The sequence below is a fragment of the Belonocnema kinseyi genome, chromosome 10, assembly GCF_010883055.1.
Source record: "Belonocnema kinseyi isolate 2016_QV_RU_SX_M_011 chromosome 10, B_treatae_v1, whole genome shotgun sequence".
NCBI classification, from domain to species: domain Eukaryota; kingdom Metazoa; phylum Arthropoda; class Insecta; order Hymenoptera; family Cynipidae; genus Belonocnema; species Belonocnema kinseyi.
This window is the reverse complement of record NC_046666.1, coordinates 12,195,736-12,213,036: the sequence shown is the minus strand read 5'-3', so window position 1 is coordinate 12,213,036 and position 17,301 is coordinate 12,195,736. Positions and strand designations below refer to the sequence as shown.

The window sequence follows — 17,301 nt, the reverse complement described above, 5'->3', positions numbered from 1 at the left end:
AGATATTATATAAAGATATAAAGATATAAAGATACTCCATCACAATACAATGAAAAAAATTGTTTATGAACAAATTATTGGTGGAAAATGTGTTTTCTATAATTTTTCAATAATTTAACGTTTTTTAAGTTGTATTGCAAGAAATTTGTACGGAAACAATATTTTAATGAAAAAAATTTCTATGAAGACTATTCTTGTAAATATTTTTAACAAATTTAATAAACAAATACATTATTCAGGCATTTGTCATCAGAAAAATTCGTTTTTTTTATTTCAATTTTTAGAAATTAGGAAACTCATGATAATTTCAGAAAATATCATAATTTGTTGATAAATTTGATGATTTTCTAACAATTTTAATAAGCAAATGCATTATTTGGACACTTGTCGACGGAAAAACTCGTTTTTTTCAATAACAGTCCTTTTAATAACTTTGCGAGAATTCCTTCATTCCTTTTATTCAAACCCTCTCGTGTTCGCCAATTGTAAGTACTGAATGAAAAAAAAGAACTTTTGCTCTGAAATTAAAAGGACTGACTTTGAAAAAACGAGTTTTTCATGTTGACAAATGCCCGAATAATGCATTTTTAAAATTAATTTGTTTAATAAAAGCATAAAATTAATTAACTAATTATGAATGTTACTGAAATTATTGTAAAGTTCCAAATTAAAAGGACTTAAATTTAAAAAAAACGAGTTTTTCCGTCAACAAATGCCCAAATAATGCATTTGTTTATTAATTTTGTTGAAAAAATCATAAAATTGATTGACTTATTATGAATGTTGCTGAAATTAACCTGACGTTATAGTGATGGATGTTGGTAAAATTATCATGAAGTTGCCATTTAAAGGGACTCGCATTAGAAAAAAAAACGAGTTTTTCCGTCGACAAATGTCCAAATAATGCATTTGTTTATTAAAATTGTTAAAAAATCATAAAATTTATCAACAAATTATGAATTTTTCTGAAATTATCATAAGGTTGCTAATTTAAAAAAAATTGAAATCGAAAAAAACGAATTTTTCTGATGACAAATGCCTGAATAATGCATTTTTTAATTAAATTAGATTATAATATTAACAAAAATAGTCTTAAAAGGAATTGCTTTCATTAAAATATTGTTTCCATTCAAATTTCTTGCAATATAACTTAAAAAAAGTTAAATTATTAAAAATTATATAAAACACACTTTCAAAAAATAATTTGTTCATAAATTTTTTTTTGTTTATTGTTTTATGCTGGAATATCTTTATATTATGTAATTCTATAAAACGTCGGTGATTACAACAATTTTACTATTATTGAGGAGCACCGGGAACGTCAAATAGAAAAAGTGGTCATTTTATTCGTCATATTTATTTATTTATAAAGAAATTGAAAAACTAAATTAAAAATCAGGCTCAAAAACTTTCTTTGACATTTTATCAGCTTTTAAAAAAAATCCAAATCCGTCTACAGGTTCAGCCGGAATCGTATTTTGAACCAAAAAATGTACTTTTTCTTCACTGCGCAATCATGTTTCCAGTCAGCAATGCAGGAGGGGAATTTGTCACGGAAATCCGCTGTAGAGGGGGAAAAGGTGGCAGGTAGTCGTAGGCGAATTGACGAGTGCTCATTCACTTTCCTTCCCACTCTTACTTCCCTTATTGTAAAAAAAGAATGACGGACGGACAAAACCGAAAATATAAGTTTCTTGTCCCAGGGCTACCAAATCCTAAAATGAAAAATTCTTCTTGAAAAAATTAGGTGGTGCCAATCCAGAAGCTGGAGAATCTGGAACAGGTGCTAAGAAAGCTGTACCTGGAGGAGGAGCTAGTAAAAAAACAGAAGATGGAGGTATAAAAAAAGGAGAGAAATCTTCAGCGGTAGAAACAGAAGCAGAAAGCGGAGACAAGACTGGATCTTCTGCAGCTGCCAATCAGCTTCCAAGAACGGAAGGATCAACTGAACCTGAAAGTGGAACAAATGCAGAAATATTAAATCGTTGTTTGGAAACTGTTCAAAATGTTGAAGCTATGTATGCAGTTGCAATACCAGAATTGAATAATAGAGTTCAAGAATTAGAAAAAGATGTGGCTCAACTTATGGAGAGAGTGAACAACTCACCGATGGGTGGAGTTGGTCCAGAAGGAGGTCTAATTATTAATGATCTTGTTACCAAGATTCAAAATATTCAATCTGATATGCAGACATTGAATGAGACGACGAATAAGATTCTAAAAGAAAAAGGAAATCTTGATACTCAAACAATCGTATGTATATTTTCAAAATCAAAATATCTGACACGAAGGGGATACAACTGTGAAAATCCGTTCGAGCGCCCCTAGCGGACCGAGTGAATGAAATGGATAATCTACAGAGTATCCTCATAGTATCCACATAGTATCCCTTCCGTAGCATGCAACAAAAACTTAAAAAGAAAACAGTAAGATCAACTTTTAAATTAGTGAAATTTGGATTTTACGTTAAAATTCCAATTAAAAGGTCAGGAAGTAATCGTAATAACTTTTTGCAACAGTAAAAAGTTAAACAAAATAATAACACCTGTTGACTGAAAAGTATCCTTTCAGTTCACTCGGTCCGCTAGGGGCTACCCTGCAAAATGATAAGCACAAATTATTTTTTATCAATATAATATATTATAATTTATTAATAATTCAACAAGTTATTTTAAGATAAAGGCAACATCAAAGTTTATAAAAACTTACATAAAATTTGTTTTAAATTGTAAATTCTAATCAAAGATTCAAGAGTAAGTGTTGAATTATATTTTATAAAAACATCTTCCATGAAGAGAATATGAGTGTTGATCTTATGACTCTGTGACAATTTTTATGTTTTCCGAGGAATATATCAAACAGAAAACTCTATCTTTTGAACGTCCCGGATTGACAGCCTTGTTTCCCAAGTCGGGATGAATGTTCATGAAATATTTCTGCACGACGTCCAAAGTTACGGAATTCAACTTCAAAAAGGGTTTGTGAAAAATAAATTTGGGTGCAAAGAGATATTCGAAAGCTTTCATGAACGTAAGGACATGAAAAATCAATTGTCCACCCAAGAAAAAGTTGTATGTTTCTTTATTGCCTGCAACAGGATAATATTTTTATTTAATAGAGATTGCAACAGTTGACTGTAAATATCAGTAGATAAATTTCAAAGTGAAATCAACGACTTTTTGTATAATGAAATATTGTATTGTACTCCTTATAGGAAAATGTTTATGAAAAACTTCATTTTTTAAAGTAAGCAGAACAATTACAATATCAGACTTATGAAAAGAACCCAGACAAATATAGCAGAAGGTGCTTGTAATTCAGAAAGCGAGGCTACATTATGTAAATAATATTCTTTTAATAATTTATATAATCACATTCAAGGCAAGTTCCCAATTTTAAGTGTAAATTAAAATCTTATAGGATACTGAAAGAATAGAGATTCGTGTTTTTAATTAAAATGTTCGTGATTATTTTCATAATATCTTCAAAACTGGCAGTGGAACATAAACTGATATGCTTCCTGTGTCCAAACATAAATATTTTTTGCTCACTCCTCGCTGGTTTTCCTAAAAGCCTTTCTATTGGGTGACCCATCAGCAGTAGATAATGCCAAACATACAACTTAGTACTTCTGAAATCTGTCTAAAAGTCTATTACATCCTCGACAGTTAGTGGATTATCAAGATTGTTTAAAAATCTTCGTTGGTAGTTGAACGTGATTGAAAAGTATTTAACTGCCATATTTTCTTTTTCCTCCTTGGCTATTCCTTCAAGATTACGCAATTTTTTCATCGAATTCGATACAATTATCGTTTTCTTGATGTAGGTTGGTGTCCTCCTTCAGTGAAGGGAATGTTGCTTGCAGTTCCTTGTTAATTTGATTCCTATCTATTTCTAGAGTAACTAGTTCGGTTATCCTCTTGTGGAGGAAAAGCTTCTGGCTTTTTAACATTTTTAAGCTTGTATCCAATGACGGTTGCCAATTAGAACATCCAGCTCTAGCCATATGTAAAAATCTAATTTTACCGGAACTGACAAGAAGACTATTCGGAATAGAAGATTGATTAAGCCCTCTGTTAATATTGTTGTTTCTGTTCCTCATTTTTGTTAGGATACTAGCGCATCCACTACCTACCCTGTGGGCAAAAAAATTAAGGATGTCCTAGAGACGTCTTTGGAACATCCCTAAAACGTCTTTTATAAAATGTCTCTTAGTCATCCTAGGAATGTTCTTAAAACGTCTAATGTCAGTACGAAAGATGTCCCGAGAATGTCCATGTCTTTAAGACGTCGTTAGGTTATCTTTAAAGCATTGGACGTCTTGAAGACGTTGATTGGCCTGACATAGGACGTCTTAGGAACGTCCAAGGGACGTTCTTGGGATTTTCATAGTTTTGTGCCCACTGGTTAATTTCTCCTCCTTGGCATTCTGGGCCAGAAAAGTTTTGGATAAAGTTCTACGAAATGCTTTGCAACATCCCTGAATGCTCTGGTAGGAATTGCCGTTTTTATATCTCTTAACTGCTAAAAATCTTCGTTGGTGAAGTAATTCACTACCTTTTTGTTTCTTCTGCCTGCTTGTAAATAATTAATTTTCGATTGGCAACAGCTCTTCTAGTTGAATTTAAGAAGAGTCCAATCATTTTCAAAATTTCCTTCGCGATTCCTTCCAGGCATCTGGAGGGTCGATGTTTCAATATTTGAAACCAGAAGATCCTTCAGAATACCTTCTTGTGATTTACGAGAAAGTAATTGCTCACCGATAGAGTCTTGAAGAATACTGGTATCAGCTTCACTGTCCGCACCAACAAAATGAGGCGATTTATTTGTATTATTATTCTCAATCGAAGTGAAATTTTCATCGACTAAAGGTATCACTGCGAGTGAGTTTATGCATGGCTACCAAAATTAATAAGATTGCTGTAATTGGAAAATATCCCCATTTTCGTATAAAGTTCATAGAACGTCATCTTTGTCTACGAGTGTTCCATTTTTTGCTAAAACGAGCGATATTCCTTTAATCTGAAGCTTCACATTTCCCTTAGAAATAAAATTCTCTATCGTCAATTTTGAAGGATCGGGCGAAAGAAAACACTTTTTCCTTTGTCTATCTTAGGACCATATTTTGAGAACTTTTGTCATCTGTAACATGAAGAGCTCAATCACGTAATTCAATGCTTCTTTCTGGCTGCTAGAGAATTAAAAAAAAGGTTTAACTTTATTTTCAAGTTTTTCAGCAGAAAGTTTATATAATTATTGAAGTTGAAGAGTAACGCATTATAAAAATTATCATAATAGATATTGCGAAAGTAATTAATCTTTTTGAATTTTATCTCAAAACTAATAACAGAAAAATAGGTGATATTCACGAAAGTTTTTGACTTATTCGGTAGCTATTTTACAAATGGGAAAAAAGAGTGCCCTCAATTTCCGCCGCTACTGTAAATTAAAGCGATTCGATATTAAAATTTCCTTTTTTTAATGATATGATCAACGGCAAGGGGGAATACAAGAAGCAGCTTTCGAATTTCACTTGCAGTACCAGTTATTTTTTCCTTTCTAACATCAATTACAGGAACGTTGTCAGGGCTCGAATCCGTACTTAACTGTATGATCTGCAAGTTATAATTCAAATACCCAATGCGAAACCACTTATTCTTGATAAAATACTTAATTGCCAGTAGTGGTTGGGACGTTCCTATGACGTCTTACGTCTGCCCAATCAACGTCTCTAAGACGTCCAATGTCCTAAAGATGATCTAAAGACGTCTCAAAGAAATAGACGTTCTCAGGACATCTTTCGTACTGACATTAGGCGTTTTAAGAGCATCCCTAGGTTGTCCAAAAGACATGTTATAAAAGACGTCTTAGGGATGTCCCAAAGACGACTCTAGGACATCCTTAATTTTTTTGCCCACTGCGTCCAGACACTTTCACATAATTTCCCTGTAATTTCCGCATTTATTGTGCAAAGTGTATAATTCAGAGGAGTTCTTAATTTTTGCACCCCGTAATTATTTGATAGCAGATCTTTCCTAGTAATAAGGCAGAAGCGGCAAAAATAATTTGATTTGCTGAAGTTTTGCGTAAATCCTTCTATTTGGTGACTTCCTGAATTATCACTTAGCATAACTAATAGACTTCCCAGAAAAGTTTGATTTTCGCCGGCAAATGATATTGTTGTTCCTTTTGTTTCAAAAATCTTGAAATCATCAATGAAGGGTTTGAAAAATGGCTCCCAGCCGAATCGAGTTATGCCTTTTTATCTACAAAGCGCAACTAATTTATGTTATTGGGTTTTTGATGATCCTAGTGCATTGAAAATTTTAAATGCATCCTGAAAAGCAACTATTTCAAAAGCTTTGCTATAAAAAAAAGATTTTTTAAAATAATGGCCCCGTCTCTAATTTTGAAGAATCCTTTGCCTTCTTCGGAAGGCTCGCGATTCGTACAAGAGTTACGAACTAGATAATTGCTAAACAAAGATTTTAATGTTCCTAAAACCGTAACATATTGAAACGTAAATTTATTTTCTTTCGGCTTGGTCGAAAATTCTTCTTCTATTGGTTCAACAAGGTTAACATTTTTCCTACTCACTTCTACAATACGTATTTCTTAAGAGACCGTGTTTCGCATCAAGAGCATTTGTAATACCGCGGAAGCTTTCGAAGAAAATTCCACTAACCGTTTGTTTACAGATTAGCTGCTTTAAGTGAATCTTCAAAAGTTTAAAAATACACCCCAGTGGGCACAAAATTTGGCGACGTCTTTACGACGTCGTTACGACATCCTATGTCCGTGTCGTTTCGGTGTCTTTACGATATCGTAAAGACATCGTCAGATCATGCAACATGTTTACGATATCGTAATGACACCTTAACGACATGGACATATGATATCGTAAAGTTGCCGTAAGGATGTCGTAACGATGTCGTAAAGGCGCCGCCAAATTTTATGCCCACTGGGACATCAAGAGCAGAATTAATTCCTTTTAAGGTAACGTGAAGAATGCTCTCAGTAACATAGTACTTTGCAGTCAAATTTGCGTACATTTTTGCCAAAGTCATAGCTACACAGAAAAAAATAGGGGTTGACTCATGTTGCGGCTCAAATAAAAGTTGGTGTCATTTGGAAATTGAGCTCCAATAGATACCTGTAGAGACCCAAATGGGTTAGTTTAGAGCGCACTTGAAAAGAACAGCATCAACAGCATCGAGGCTCATTCACAAGCCAACCGCTTGCAAAGTCCGGTTGGTAAGTTAGCGATTTACAGAATTTGTCAGTAAAGCAAACACTAACGATATTAATATTTACTCATTTTATTTTTTACTTGTTAAGGTTCACTTATTTTGTAATTTTTAATACAAAATTGGTTCAAGTCTACACAACCTTTAAATTACCATCATTTCAAATCATTGGTCAATTAATAATTGGAAATGTAATGCGATTTTATTGATTATAAGTGAAAATGCATTACTCAGCTAACCCATTTTTACCACTTAAGACTTAAGACGAATATTTTTTGGCATATGAATCAGTGCTCCCAATTTTGGGAACTTTTAGAACTGCGCATGCGTCGCGCCAGCAACATGTTTTGTTGCTTTTAGCGCGCGCATTTAAAATTATATAAATATTTAAATGTTATATTTATAATAAATAATGATTGGGAAATGCTTCAAAAGTAATTTGTTAATCCTAAAATAGAATTTTTGAGTGACAGATGGAAAAATATTGTGATTTTATTGCAAAAAACGTTTTAATTTTAACTTTAGAAACAAATTTCAATTTATTTTTAGTAACTTTATTCATTTTATTTTAGCTCAAATAGTTTCGAATAAAAAAAATAAAAATTAGAAACTCGACAGAGACAAGATTAATCATGGAGATAAAAAAATGCTTTCTTTCTCTAAACTCGGAATTCACAACGTCTTTTTAATTGAAATCGAATTAAATTTTTATCTGTCACTTCAAAATCTTATTTTATAATTAAGAAATTACTGTAAATGCATTTCCTAATCATTATTTATTATAAATATCACATTTGAATATTGACAATATTCAAATTCAGCCCGCCAACAGTAACCAATCATGTTACCGGCGCGACGCAAGCGCAGTTCAAAAAGTTCCCAAGATTGGGAGCACTGATGTGAATAAGCCTTTATATTTACAAATTTACTACATAACCAGCAAATGATATTTATCAATTCATTATATCTATTTCAATTGGAGTAATAAATATTATAAGTTAATTATGTTCATTAAGCTATCTTCATCAGAGTTCGATGACATGTGTGCTCTAAGGTAAATATTATGTGATTAATTAAAAATAATATCCAAGTGGGCAAAGCGAAAAATAGGTTCTTTAGGAATAGGCTCAATTACATTTGAGATCCTTTCGAACTCCTAGTGTGGTATCATTTAGAGCTCATTTATCGTTTAGGGTTCCTTTTCAGCAAGTGGGGTTCATTTTTGTTGCAGCTCCTTTGGAACCAAAAATGGGTTCCAATGGAAACTTCAGTTTTTTCTGTGTATGCTATCCTTTTTAATTTTTGGAGGCGCTACATCTTCGCGTTGTAGCTGTTCTCTACTGTCACCTTTATTATTATTTATTACACTTATACTTCCCGAAATTCCGCACTTACCTTTTTTTTTCATCCACATCCATACTTTCAACATGTTCATAATAATATCAAAACTCTTTTTTCGCCGTTAATTTTTTTTTTGTGATTTGTGAAAGTAAAGAAACAAGAGGATAATGTTTGAAAAATAGCTCGAAACAAAATCTAAAAAATACAATATTTATAATACAATTTAGCAGAGTTGAAGTCTAAACGTTATTTTATAGAGCACAAATCTTGTTTTGAGCAATAATTTAAAATTCAGGTAAACGGTTTTAATCAGATAAAAAGTGCATAGTCATTTCCCCGTCTTACCTGGTCTGTAAACATTTTTCACGGTCAATGAAATTTAAAAATTTGAATTCAAAAACTAAAATTTTTTTAATTTAAAGTAATAAAAACTGAGCTGCAAATAATTTTAAGCAATTTTTACCTAGAAATATTGAAAATGGAATCATTACATTTTCGTTATGAACTGAGTAATTCCTAAAGTAAAAGTTGAATTATTTTCATTTTTAATCTGTTAAAATGATTCGAATTCTTCGTAAATTTACTTTCTAAATGCTATAAAATAAAAAAATATTCCTTTAAAATCTTCCAGATTCATTTTTAATAATTTTGAAAATATTTTTAATTTTTTTAAATATTCTCTTAAAATAATTTTCAAAAATTAAAATTAAAATCAGGCCGTGGGCTATTTGTACCGTGATTTCGGTAAGAATAGCCAAATTTTGACTTCGTTTAAATTATTTTGAAGAATTAAAAATTCTAATTAATTTTAAATCTTTTCAGATCTTCTAAATATCTTTTCAACTTAGTCTAATTTTTTAAAACTTTTTTTATTTTTTATTTGCAAACTAAATTTCTTCAAATAGAACAACCAAAATCGTAACGATCAAATATTAGTTTTGAGTGTTTGATTTACAATTACTGAATTTAAATTAACAATAAAATATTTCTAAATATGAAGCAATTGATATTTTTCTTAGTTACAAAATTAAATTTTTTAAATTTTAAACTAAAGAAATATTTGAAATTTAATAAAAGCCTTTATTTATGAATATATTATTTGGGACTTAATATATACTTGAATTTTTTTATGTTAAAATTCAGAAATTCTAGAATTTTGAAATTATTCCGAACCGTCTTGTAAAATAAATGATAATTTACTTGTTAATCATTAATACGAGTATATAATTGAATTTAAAAAATGATTTTAATTTCTATTCATATTTGTTCTTCTAAAATGTTTTTTTAATCCCAAATTGTGGATACTAATAAACATTTAATTGATTATTTAAAAAATGGTTAAAATGAAACTTAGACAGATTTTTTTTCTAAAAATTTGTGAAATTCGCGGTCAACAAATAAATTCACGGTCATTTCCCGGTCTCATAAAATTCCCGGTCATTTCCCGGTCTAGCTGCCATCCTGAAAATACAATTTTAAGAATGTAGAAACTTTTTCTCCTCCTTTAATGATTTTTGTAAATTGTTAAAGTTAAAAGAGGCAGATAAAGTTTTGAATATAGCTTGAACCAAAAACTTGAAAAATAAATACAATAATTTAAATTCATTTTAGCATTAGAAGAACTTTATTTTATGGGAGTTTATAACATCTGAATGAAAGTTCCAATGTTTTTTTAAACTTCTATTATGTTTTATTTTCCAAAATAGCTGTGTATGGTACTTCTAATGAAAAAAATAATATGTAAGATATTATTTGGAAAAAAGTCAATGACAAGTATGATAAATTACAAAATGGATTTAATATAATGTATATATTTATTTAAATTGAACCGAACATCATATATACATTTATATAGTTCAATAATTTATTTGTTTCTTAATCTTAAAAGCTTTTTTCTCGCTGCATTCAGCTCCTAATAATTTTATTTAAAAATATAAATTTGTAGGAGATTTTGAATTAAATACTTCATTATATTATTACAAACCTCATTTCTAAAATTAACAGACTACAAGCTATTAAAATCTATAAACAAACGTACTGTACTCATAACGCACAGTTGGAGTAAATGCACTTTTTTCATTCAAAAATGTCCAGAGCCTTTAATTTTCTTGCGACTTTCAATTCGTTTGTTTTAAATTAAAGATCATTAAATTATATAGATCTTGACTCTCCGATATTTTGTCTCCTCTATTTTTTTATTAATAATTTTTACAATCAAAGTATGATCAAAGTCTAATTATCAGTGGAAATTTCTTTTTGTTGCTAAAAGTGCTTCCCATTAATGTAGGAATGACATTTAATAACAAGAATAATTCAAAAGTTTATAATAACTACTGTGATAAACAATTTTTGTGTCAAAATATTAGTATTTGCGATTTTTCAAATTATAATTTCCTTGAATGGTCAGAACTTCAGATATTCCTTAAAAAAATAAATATTCAATAATATTGGATAAAACATAACAATTTAAATTTTTGTGAACAAATTAGATAAATAAATTTAAAATGTTTTCCCTTTCGCATAGAATTTTTTTTTGCACTGGAAATGTTTTAAGCTATTGGACGAATGACTGCTAGTCACAAAAATATTAGAAGAGTTAACAATAACCACTGTTATTAACAATTCTTGTGATAAAATATTTAAACTTGAGGTTTTATCAAATTTAAATTTTCTTTGATGGCCAAGTCGGTGGCTTATTGTCAAAAGATTTTGTATTGAGTGAATCTTAGCATGCAGTGTTATGATTCATTTTCAATCTATTACGATTGAAAACTCGACTTTTTCCGAGTGAAACTGCCCACATTGGGACATTTTTTATAATAATTGTTTATAAACATTTGAGTTGTTATATTCCACTAAATATGATCGAAGATACATTTTTTAGGAATATACGTAGCCATTGTAGCCATTCAAGAAAAGAAAATTTTGATAAAACCTTACATTTGAATATTTTGTCACGAGAATTATTCATGACAATGGTCATTGTTAACTTCTCACATATTTTTTTGACTAGCAGTTATTCGCCCAACAGCTTAAAATATTTCCAGTGTGAAAAAAAATTTCTATGCGAAAGGACCAAAATTTAGAATTTCTTTATCTAATATATTTACAAAAAATTAAATTGTTATATTTTATCAAATATTATTAAATATTTAATGTTTCAGGGAATACCTTAAGTCTTTCTGGCGCTTGAAGGAAATAATAATTTAAAAAATTTCAAATTATAATATTTTGCCGAAGAATTGTTTATAACAATAGTTATTATAAACTTTAAAAGTATTTTTGTTATTAAATGTAATTCCTACATTAATGTGAAGCACCTTTAGCTACAAAAAATGTTACCGATAATAAGACTATTTGTTAATTTGTTTATCAAATATGTTTCTAACAAATAAATAGAGTGATAAACAAATTATTTGTATTTTATGAGTCCCTAAAAATTAATTTTAGACAATATAAAGTTTTCCTGATCAGTTATCAAAGCGTAAAAAATTATTATGTATAAAATTTCAGTCTTTTCATATTTTGAGTAGAAGAATTATTAATAAACAAATAGAGAAGACAAAAGTTTGGAGCGTCAAGCTGAATGAAAAAAGTGAATTTCCTCCTACACTTCGTCATGAGTACGTTACGTTTGTTTATAGATTTTAATAGTTTATAGTCGATTCATTTTAAAAATGAGGTTTGCAATAATATAATTAACTATTTAATTCAATATCTTCTTTAAATTACAAATTTTAAATAAAATTATTAGGAGTTGAATGTAGGGCGAAAAAAGCTTTCAAGATTAAGCAACAAATAAATTATTGCACTATAAAAATGTCTATATGATATTCAGTTCAATTTAAATAAACATATACATTATATTAAATAATATTAAATCCACTTTCTCATTTATTAGTCTCTTCATTAACTTTTTACCAAAATATTCCCTCTATATACAATATACGTCATATATTTTTAATTAATTCTTCTGATCATGTATATGTTTTAAATATTTTTTTCATTGAGGTCTTTAATTTTATTAATTTTTTTCATTAGCTATATTAATAATTTTAACAAAAAAAATTTTGGTTAACTTTAACAAATAGTAAAATCAATAATATGAGTAAAATAAATCACAAAAATATAAAGTTCGAACTGCTTTCAAAATGTATCTCAAAATTAAATTTTATTCGTATTAAATTACATATTTTCATGACATTTTCTTTTTTTAAATAACTAGTAATAGTTAGACTTATATTTTCATCTTTTTTTTTTTGTTTATTTGCAAACAGCATCAAGTTTTTAATTATTTTTGCTTTTTCTTAATGCAATCAATGAAAAAGACAGACCTACTTTTTGTGGCGCCATCTGTTGGATTAGTTTAACCGACAATTCCCCTCCGGATCGTAATATAACAGAAAAGTGGGGGCGATGCATGGGGCTGGTAGAAAACTTGTAAATATAAAGGCTTATTCATATCAGTGCTCCCAATCTTGGGAACTTATTGAACAGCGCTTGCGTCGCACCATCAACACGATTGGTTACTGTTGGCGCGCTGATTTTGAATAGTGTCGATATTCAAATGTGATATTGATAATAAATAATAAATAGGAAATACATTAACAGTAATTTCCTAATCCTAAAATTAGATTTTGAAGTGACAGATAAAAATTCAATTTGATTTTAATTAAAAAGACATTGTGAATTCCGAGTTCATACGCTGTTATTTATAGATTTACAGTCTTATGTAAATGCAATGCTCTATGTATCTTTAGTACGTATTATATAGGTCAAATAGTTTCCAATATAATACGCTACAATCTTAAACGTCGACTGTCAAAGTACCACAGTCAGGGTTTTATCACAATGCTTACTTCAATTTAATTATAGTAAACTGTTAATGTGATTTTCAACCCAACTTTTTTTTACAGTGTATGGTACCATCCTCATTTTACTCATCGATTTTGCAGGTTCTGCAGGAGCAAATCGAACTATTGAAAACTGTGAAAGCTGATAAAGAAGACCTCGAGGATGCTTTAGCTGATAAGGCAGATGCTAAGGCTGTTAAAAGAAAGGCAATCTTTCCAAATAATTCATTAATTAACAAGTTCTAATTTTTACTAAAAACATTCCAGAAGGCTTATATTTTTTTAAACAAAATTTCTAGGTCTCCTATGATCAATTTGACGCAACTTGTGATGACCTTACTCGTGGCCTTGAAGAAGCAATTGCCAAATTGAGTCAGCAAGAGTCGGTCTGGCAGCAATCTTTACATGAAATTCAACAAGAAATAGGAAGCAAACTCGATAAGGTAGAAATTTCACCTCTGAAGGAATTTGTTGATGAGAAAATTAAAACCCTTCAAGAAAAACTGAAAGTATTAGCTGATATGAGGCAGGAGAACGAAGCAGCTGGAACTAAAAAAATGCTGAGGTTCATAACTTTTTTTAAATATTTGATAGAAGCAATAAAAAAAACATCACATTTACAAGAAGATGATCAGAGTTAGGATTTTTTAAGTCTTACTAATTAAAAAAACTGTAGGAAATTAAACAAGTTTTAACAATTCCACGAAAACCTTTAGATAAATTCAAAATCTTGAAAATAATTGGAAATTTGCTTAAGTGTTTTATATACCTTAAAATAGTTGAAATGTGTAAAAATCCCTTCAATTTTTAATAGTCTGAAATTGGAAATTAAATTCTCAATTTTTCATAGCTTAAAAATCTACTCTAAAAATTAAAGAAGATTGAGAAAAATTAGAGACTATTTATTGAACATTCTATAATTGAATTTTTAAGAAAATTGAAGATTGAATTTTAAGAAATTCTTTGGAATCTTTCAAATAACTTAAAATTGGTTAAATCCTTCAAAATGTTTGAAATTGTTCACATCCTCTGAAATCGTGGATATATTAGAAATCCCTTGACACAGTTAAGTCTCAACAGTTGCAAATTGAATAAAGTTGAAAAGTAAATTCTTAACATTTTAATTTTCAATTTTCTTCAATTTTTTATAGCTCAAAATTGAACTGTTCAAAATTTTAGAAGATTGAGAAAAATGGAAGAAAATTTTTAATTTAAGTTTCAAAATGATCTAGAATCCTTCGAAATCCTTCGAAAACAGTTCAAGTTTACACATTTAAAAATGAAAGAGATTTAAAAAATAAATATAAAAAAATTTGTGTTCACACCATTTTTTAAAATTATTATTTAAAAATTTTATAAATGAACATTACAATACATTGTAAACAAATGAAAAAAATTCTGGTACAAAAAAGGGTCGCTCTTTGCAAATATTGTTTTTGCAAGTTAGCAGTCAGCCAATGGACTCTCAGTAAATAATTTGAAAGATTAAAAAAATTCCATTTTTAATTTTAGAGATGTACAATGCTTATCTTGTGACAAAAACGTGGTTATGAGAATGGAGGAAAGTACCAACATTCGTCCGCCTCCCATGTCTTGCATGAAAAGCATTAAACCATACCTGACTTATGAACTAAATCAAATCAGAAAGCAAAAAAAATTGCCAAAAAGCAGAAATATGCAGCAGTTGGAAGCTGCTTTACAACAGGAAAGAAAAATTAAAATGAAGGAGAAAGCTCTTGTCAAAACTCCAAGGTAAAACAAAAAATCCCAGTGGGCACAAATTATGGCGACGTCTTTACGACGTCGTTACGGCATCTTTACGACAAATTTACGACATCCTATGTCCATGTCGTTAAGGTGTCTTTACGACATCGTAAATAAGTTGTATGATCTGACGATGTCTTTACGATATCGCAAAGACACCTTAACAACATGGACATAGAATGTCGTAAAGATGTCGTAAAGATGTCGTAAAGATGTCGTAACGATGTCGTAATGCCGTCGCTAAATTTAGTGCCCACTGGGATGTTATTTAAAATTAAAGAAATTAAATTTTTGGAAATTAAGAAAAAAAACTAGAGCCCAACAAGGTAAATTGGGCAACACTCTCTTGAATGTCTCTATTCAAAGTAATTAAAAAATAAAAATAAAGCAGAGAAATATCTTCGTCATGTGAGGAGCTAAGACGAAAAGTTCTCGAAGAATAGGGGGGACTTGTCCTAAGTCGGCACAGTAGGAGTTTTTGTCGAAAAAAGAGGTAAATAGGATTAAATTGCGATGTAATGACTTTAGAAAGGTACCACGATTCTTCATCTACAATTTTATGTCATTCGGAGCAGGTTGGAATGATTTTGGAATGATGTTCGTAAAATGGAAAAGTCGATTTTTGGTATTTTTCAAAATGGTAGTCCTAAGTCGGCACCCCTGGCCCTGAGTCACCAATGCGCATCGAATCCCAATGGGATTACAATTTGGTTTCTTGCATTTAAATTTGTGTTTGATGACTACAAGAAAATAGAATCAGCGAAAAGTCAATGAGAAAACAAAAAAAAGGACACCTACCTGAGACAAGCAACATGCAGTCAAAGCACAACAAAAAAAAAACAATAAGAGACGATGGAAATAGAATTGAAACACAACAAAATAACATAGGATTAACAACAATAAAAAAAGTGCCGACTCAGGACAACTTGTTTGGTGCCGACTTAGGACAGCCACGAATACTTACAAGGCTGTTACGCTCACGAAAAAAATTGTGTGAAAGCACACAGAAAGATGTCAAGATAAAACTAAATTGACAATTGTCAGCGTAAATTACTTCCATTTTTATCAGCCTGTCACTGAACAAAATGGTGAAGCCGACACGTGCGCCATCTCTAAGAAACACGAGGTTGGCAGCTTAACTCTCAGTGCCAAATTAGGACCTCTTTCCCCCACCTGTATGGCGCACAGTGGGGCTAAATGAGGAAAAAATGTTCAAAATACGATTCCGGCTACAATTTTTTACAGATTAAATTTTTTTTTAGTAAATTAAAGCTGGCTTAAAGATTCCTATTTTGATAGTGAAAAGTTATTTGAAATCTTTTTATACAGAAAGCTTAAATCTTTTTTGCAGAGTAACTTAAATGCAACAGTGTGAAATTAATAAATAATAAATATTTCATTTAAACTTAGTTATTATTATTAGAACAATACTAATTAATAACAATAATTAATAATATTTAATTAATTAAGTGATTACTAATAATAATTAAATAATATAGTTTTTAACAAATTTTAAGTGTTTGATAAGAAATCCTAATTTTAAGATAGATCTTTTTGAGTTGAAGATTTTCCTTTTTTGACGCATAAATCATTTTCTGGGCCTTAAATTTCATTTAAATTGGGTAAAAATTCATCAGTTTCGTGAGAAATTAATTTTTTGCTAAAAAAACACATTTTTTCTTTAAAAAATCAATTGTTGTAGAGAAAATTGGTCTTTTGGCTTGAGGGTTCTACAATTTTGATAACTTTTTATTTTTTCTTAAGTGAAAAACTTTTATTATTTAGAAAATTCGTCTTTTTGGTGTTAAACTTCTTTAACCCTTCTTTCGTCACACAGTGGAGCAAAATGACGAAAAAAATGTTCAAAATACGATTCCGGCTACAATTTTTTAAAATTAAATTTTTTTTTTTGCAAATTAAAGCTGGTTTAAAGATTCATATTTTGATAATGAAAAGTTAATTTTAATCTTTTTATACAGAAAGCTCAAATCTTATTTGCAGAGTAACTTAAATGCAACAGTGTGAAATTAATAAATAATAAATATTTCATTTAAACTTAATTATTATTATTATTAGAACAATACTAATTAATAACA

At 29.6% G+C, this 17,301-nt stretch overlaps 1 protein-coding gene across 2 annotated transcripts in view; it reads left to right on the top strand.

The window, feature by feature from the left end:
• LOC117182319 overlaps window positions 1-17,301 on the top strand; it is a 44,590-nt gene that overhangs the window by 15,793 nt on the left and 11,496 nt on the right. For both annotated transcript variants that reach the window (XM_033375473.1, XM_033375474.1), the window contains exons 10-13: window positions 1,748-2,253; window positions 13,544-13,648; window positions 13,741-14,006; window positions 14,954-15,193. In XM_033375473.1, the coding sequence (XP_033231364.1) occupies window positions 1,748-2,253; window positions 13,544-13,648; window positions 13,741-14,006; window positions 14,954-15,193 (1,117 nt within the window). The remainder of the gene's footprint in view (window positions 1-1,747; window positions 2,254-13,543; window positions 13,649-13,740; window positions 14,007-14,953; window positions 15,194-17,301) is intronic.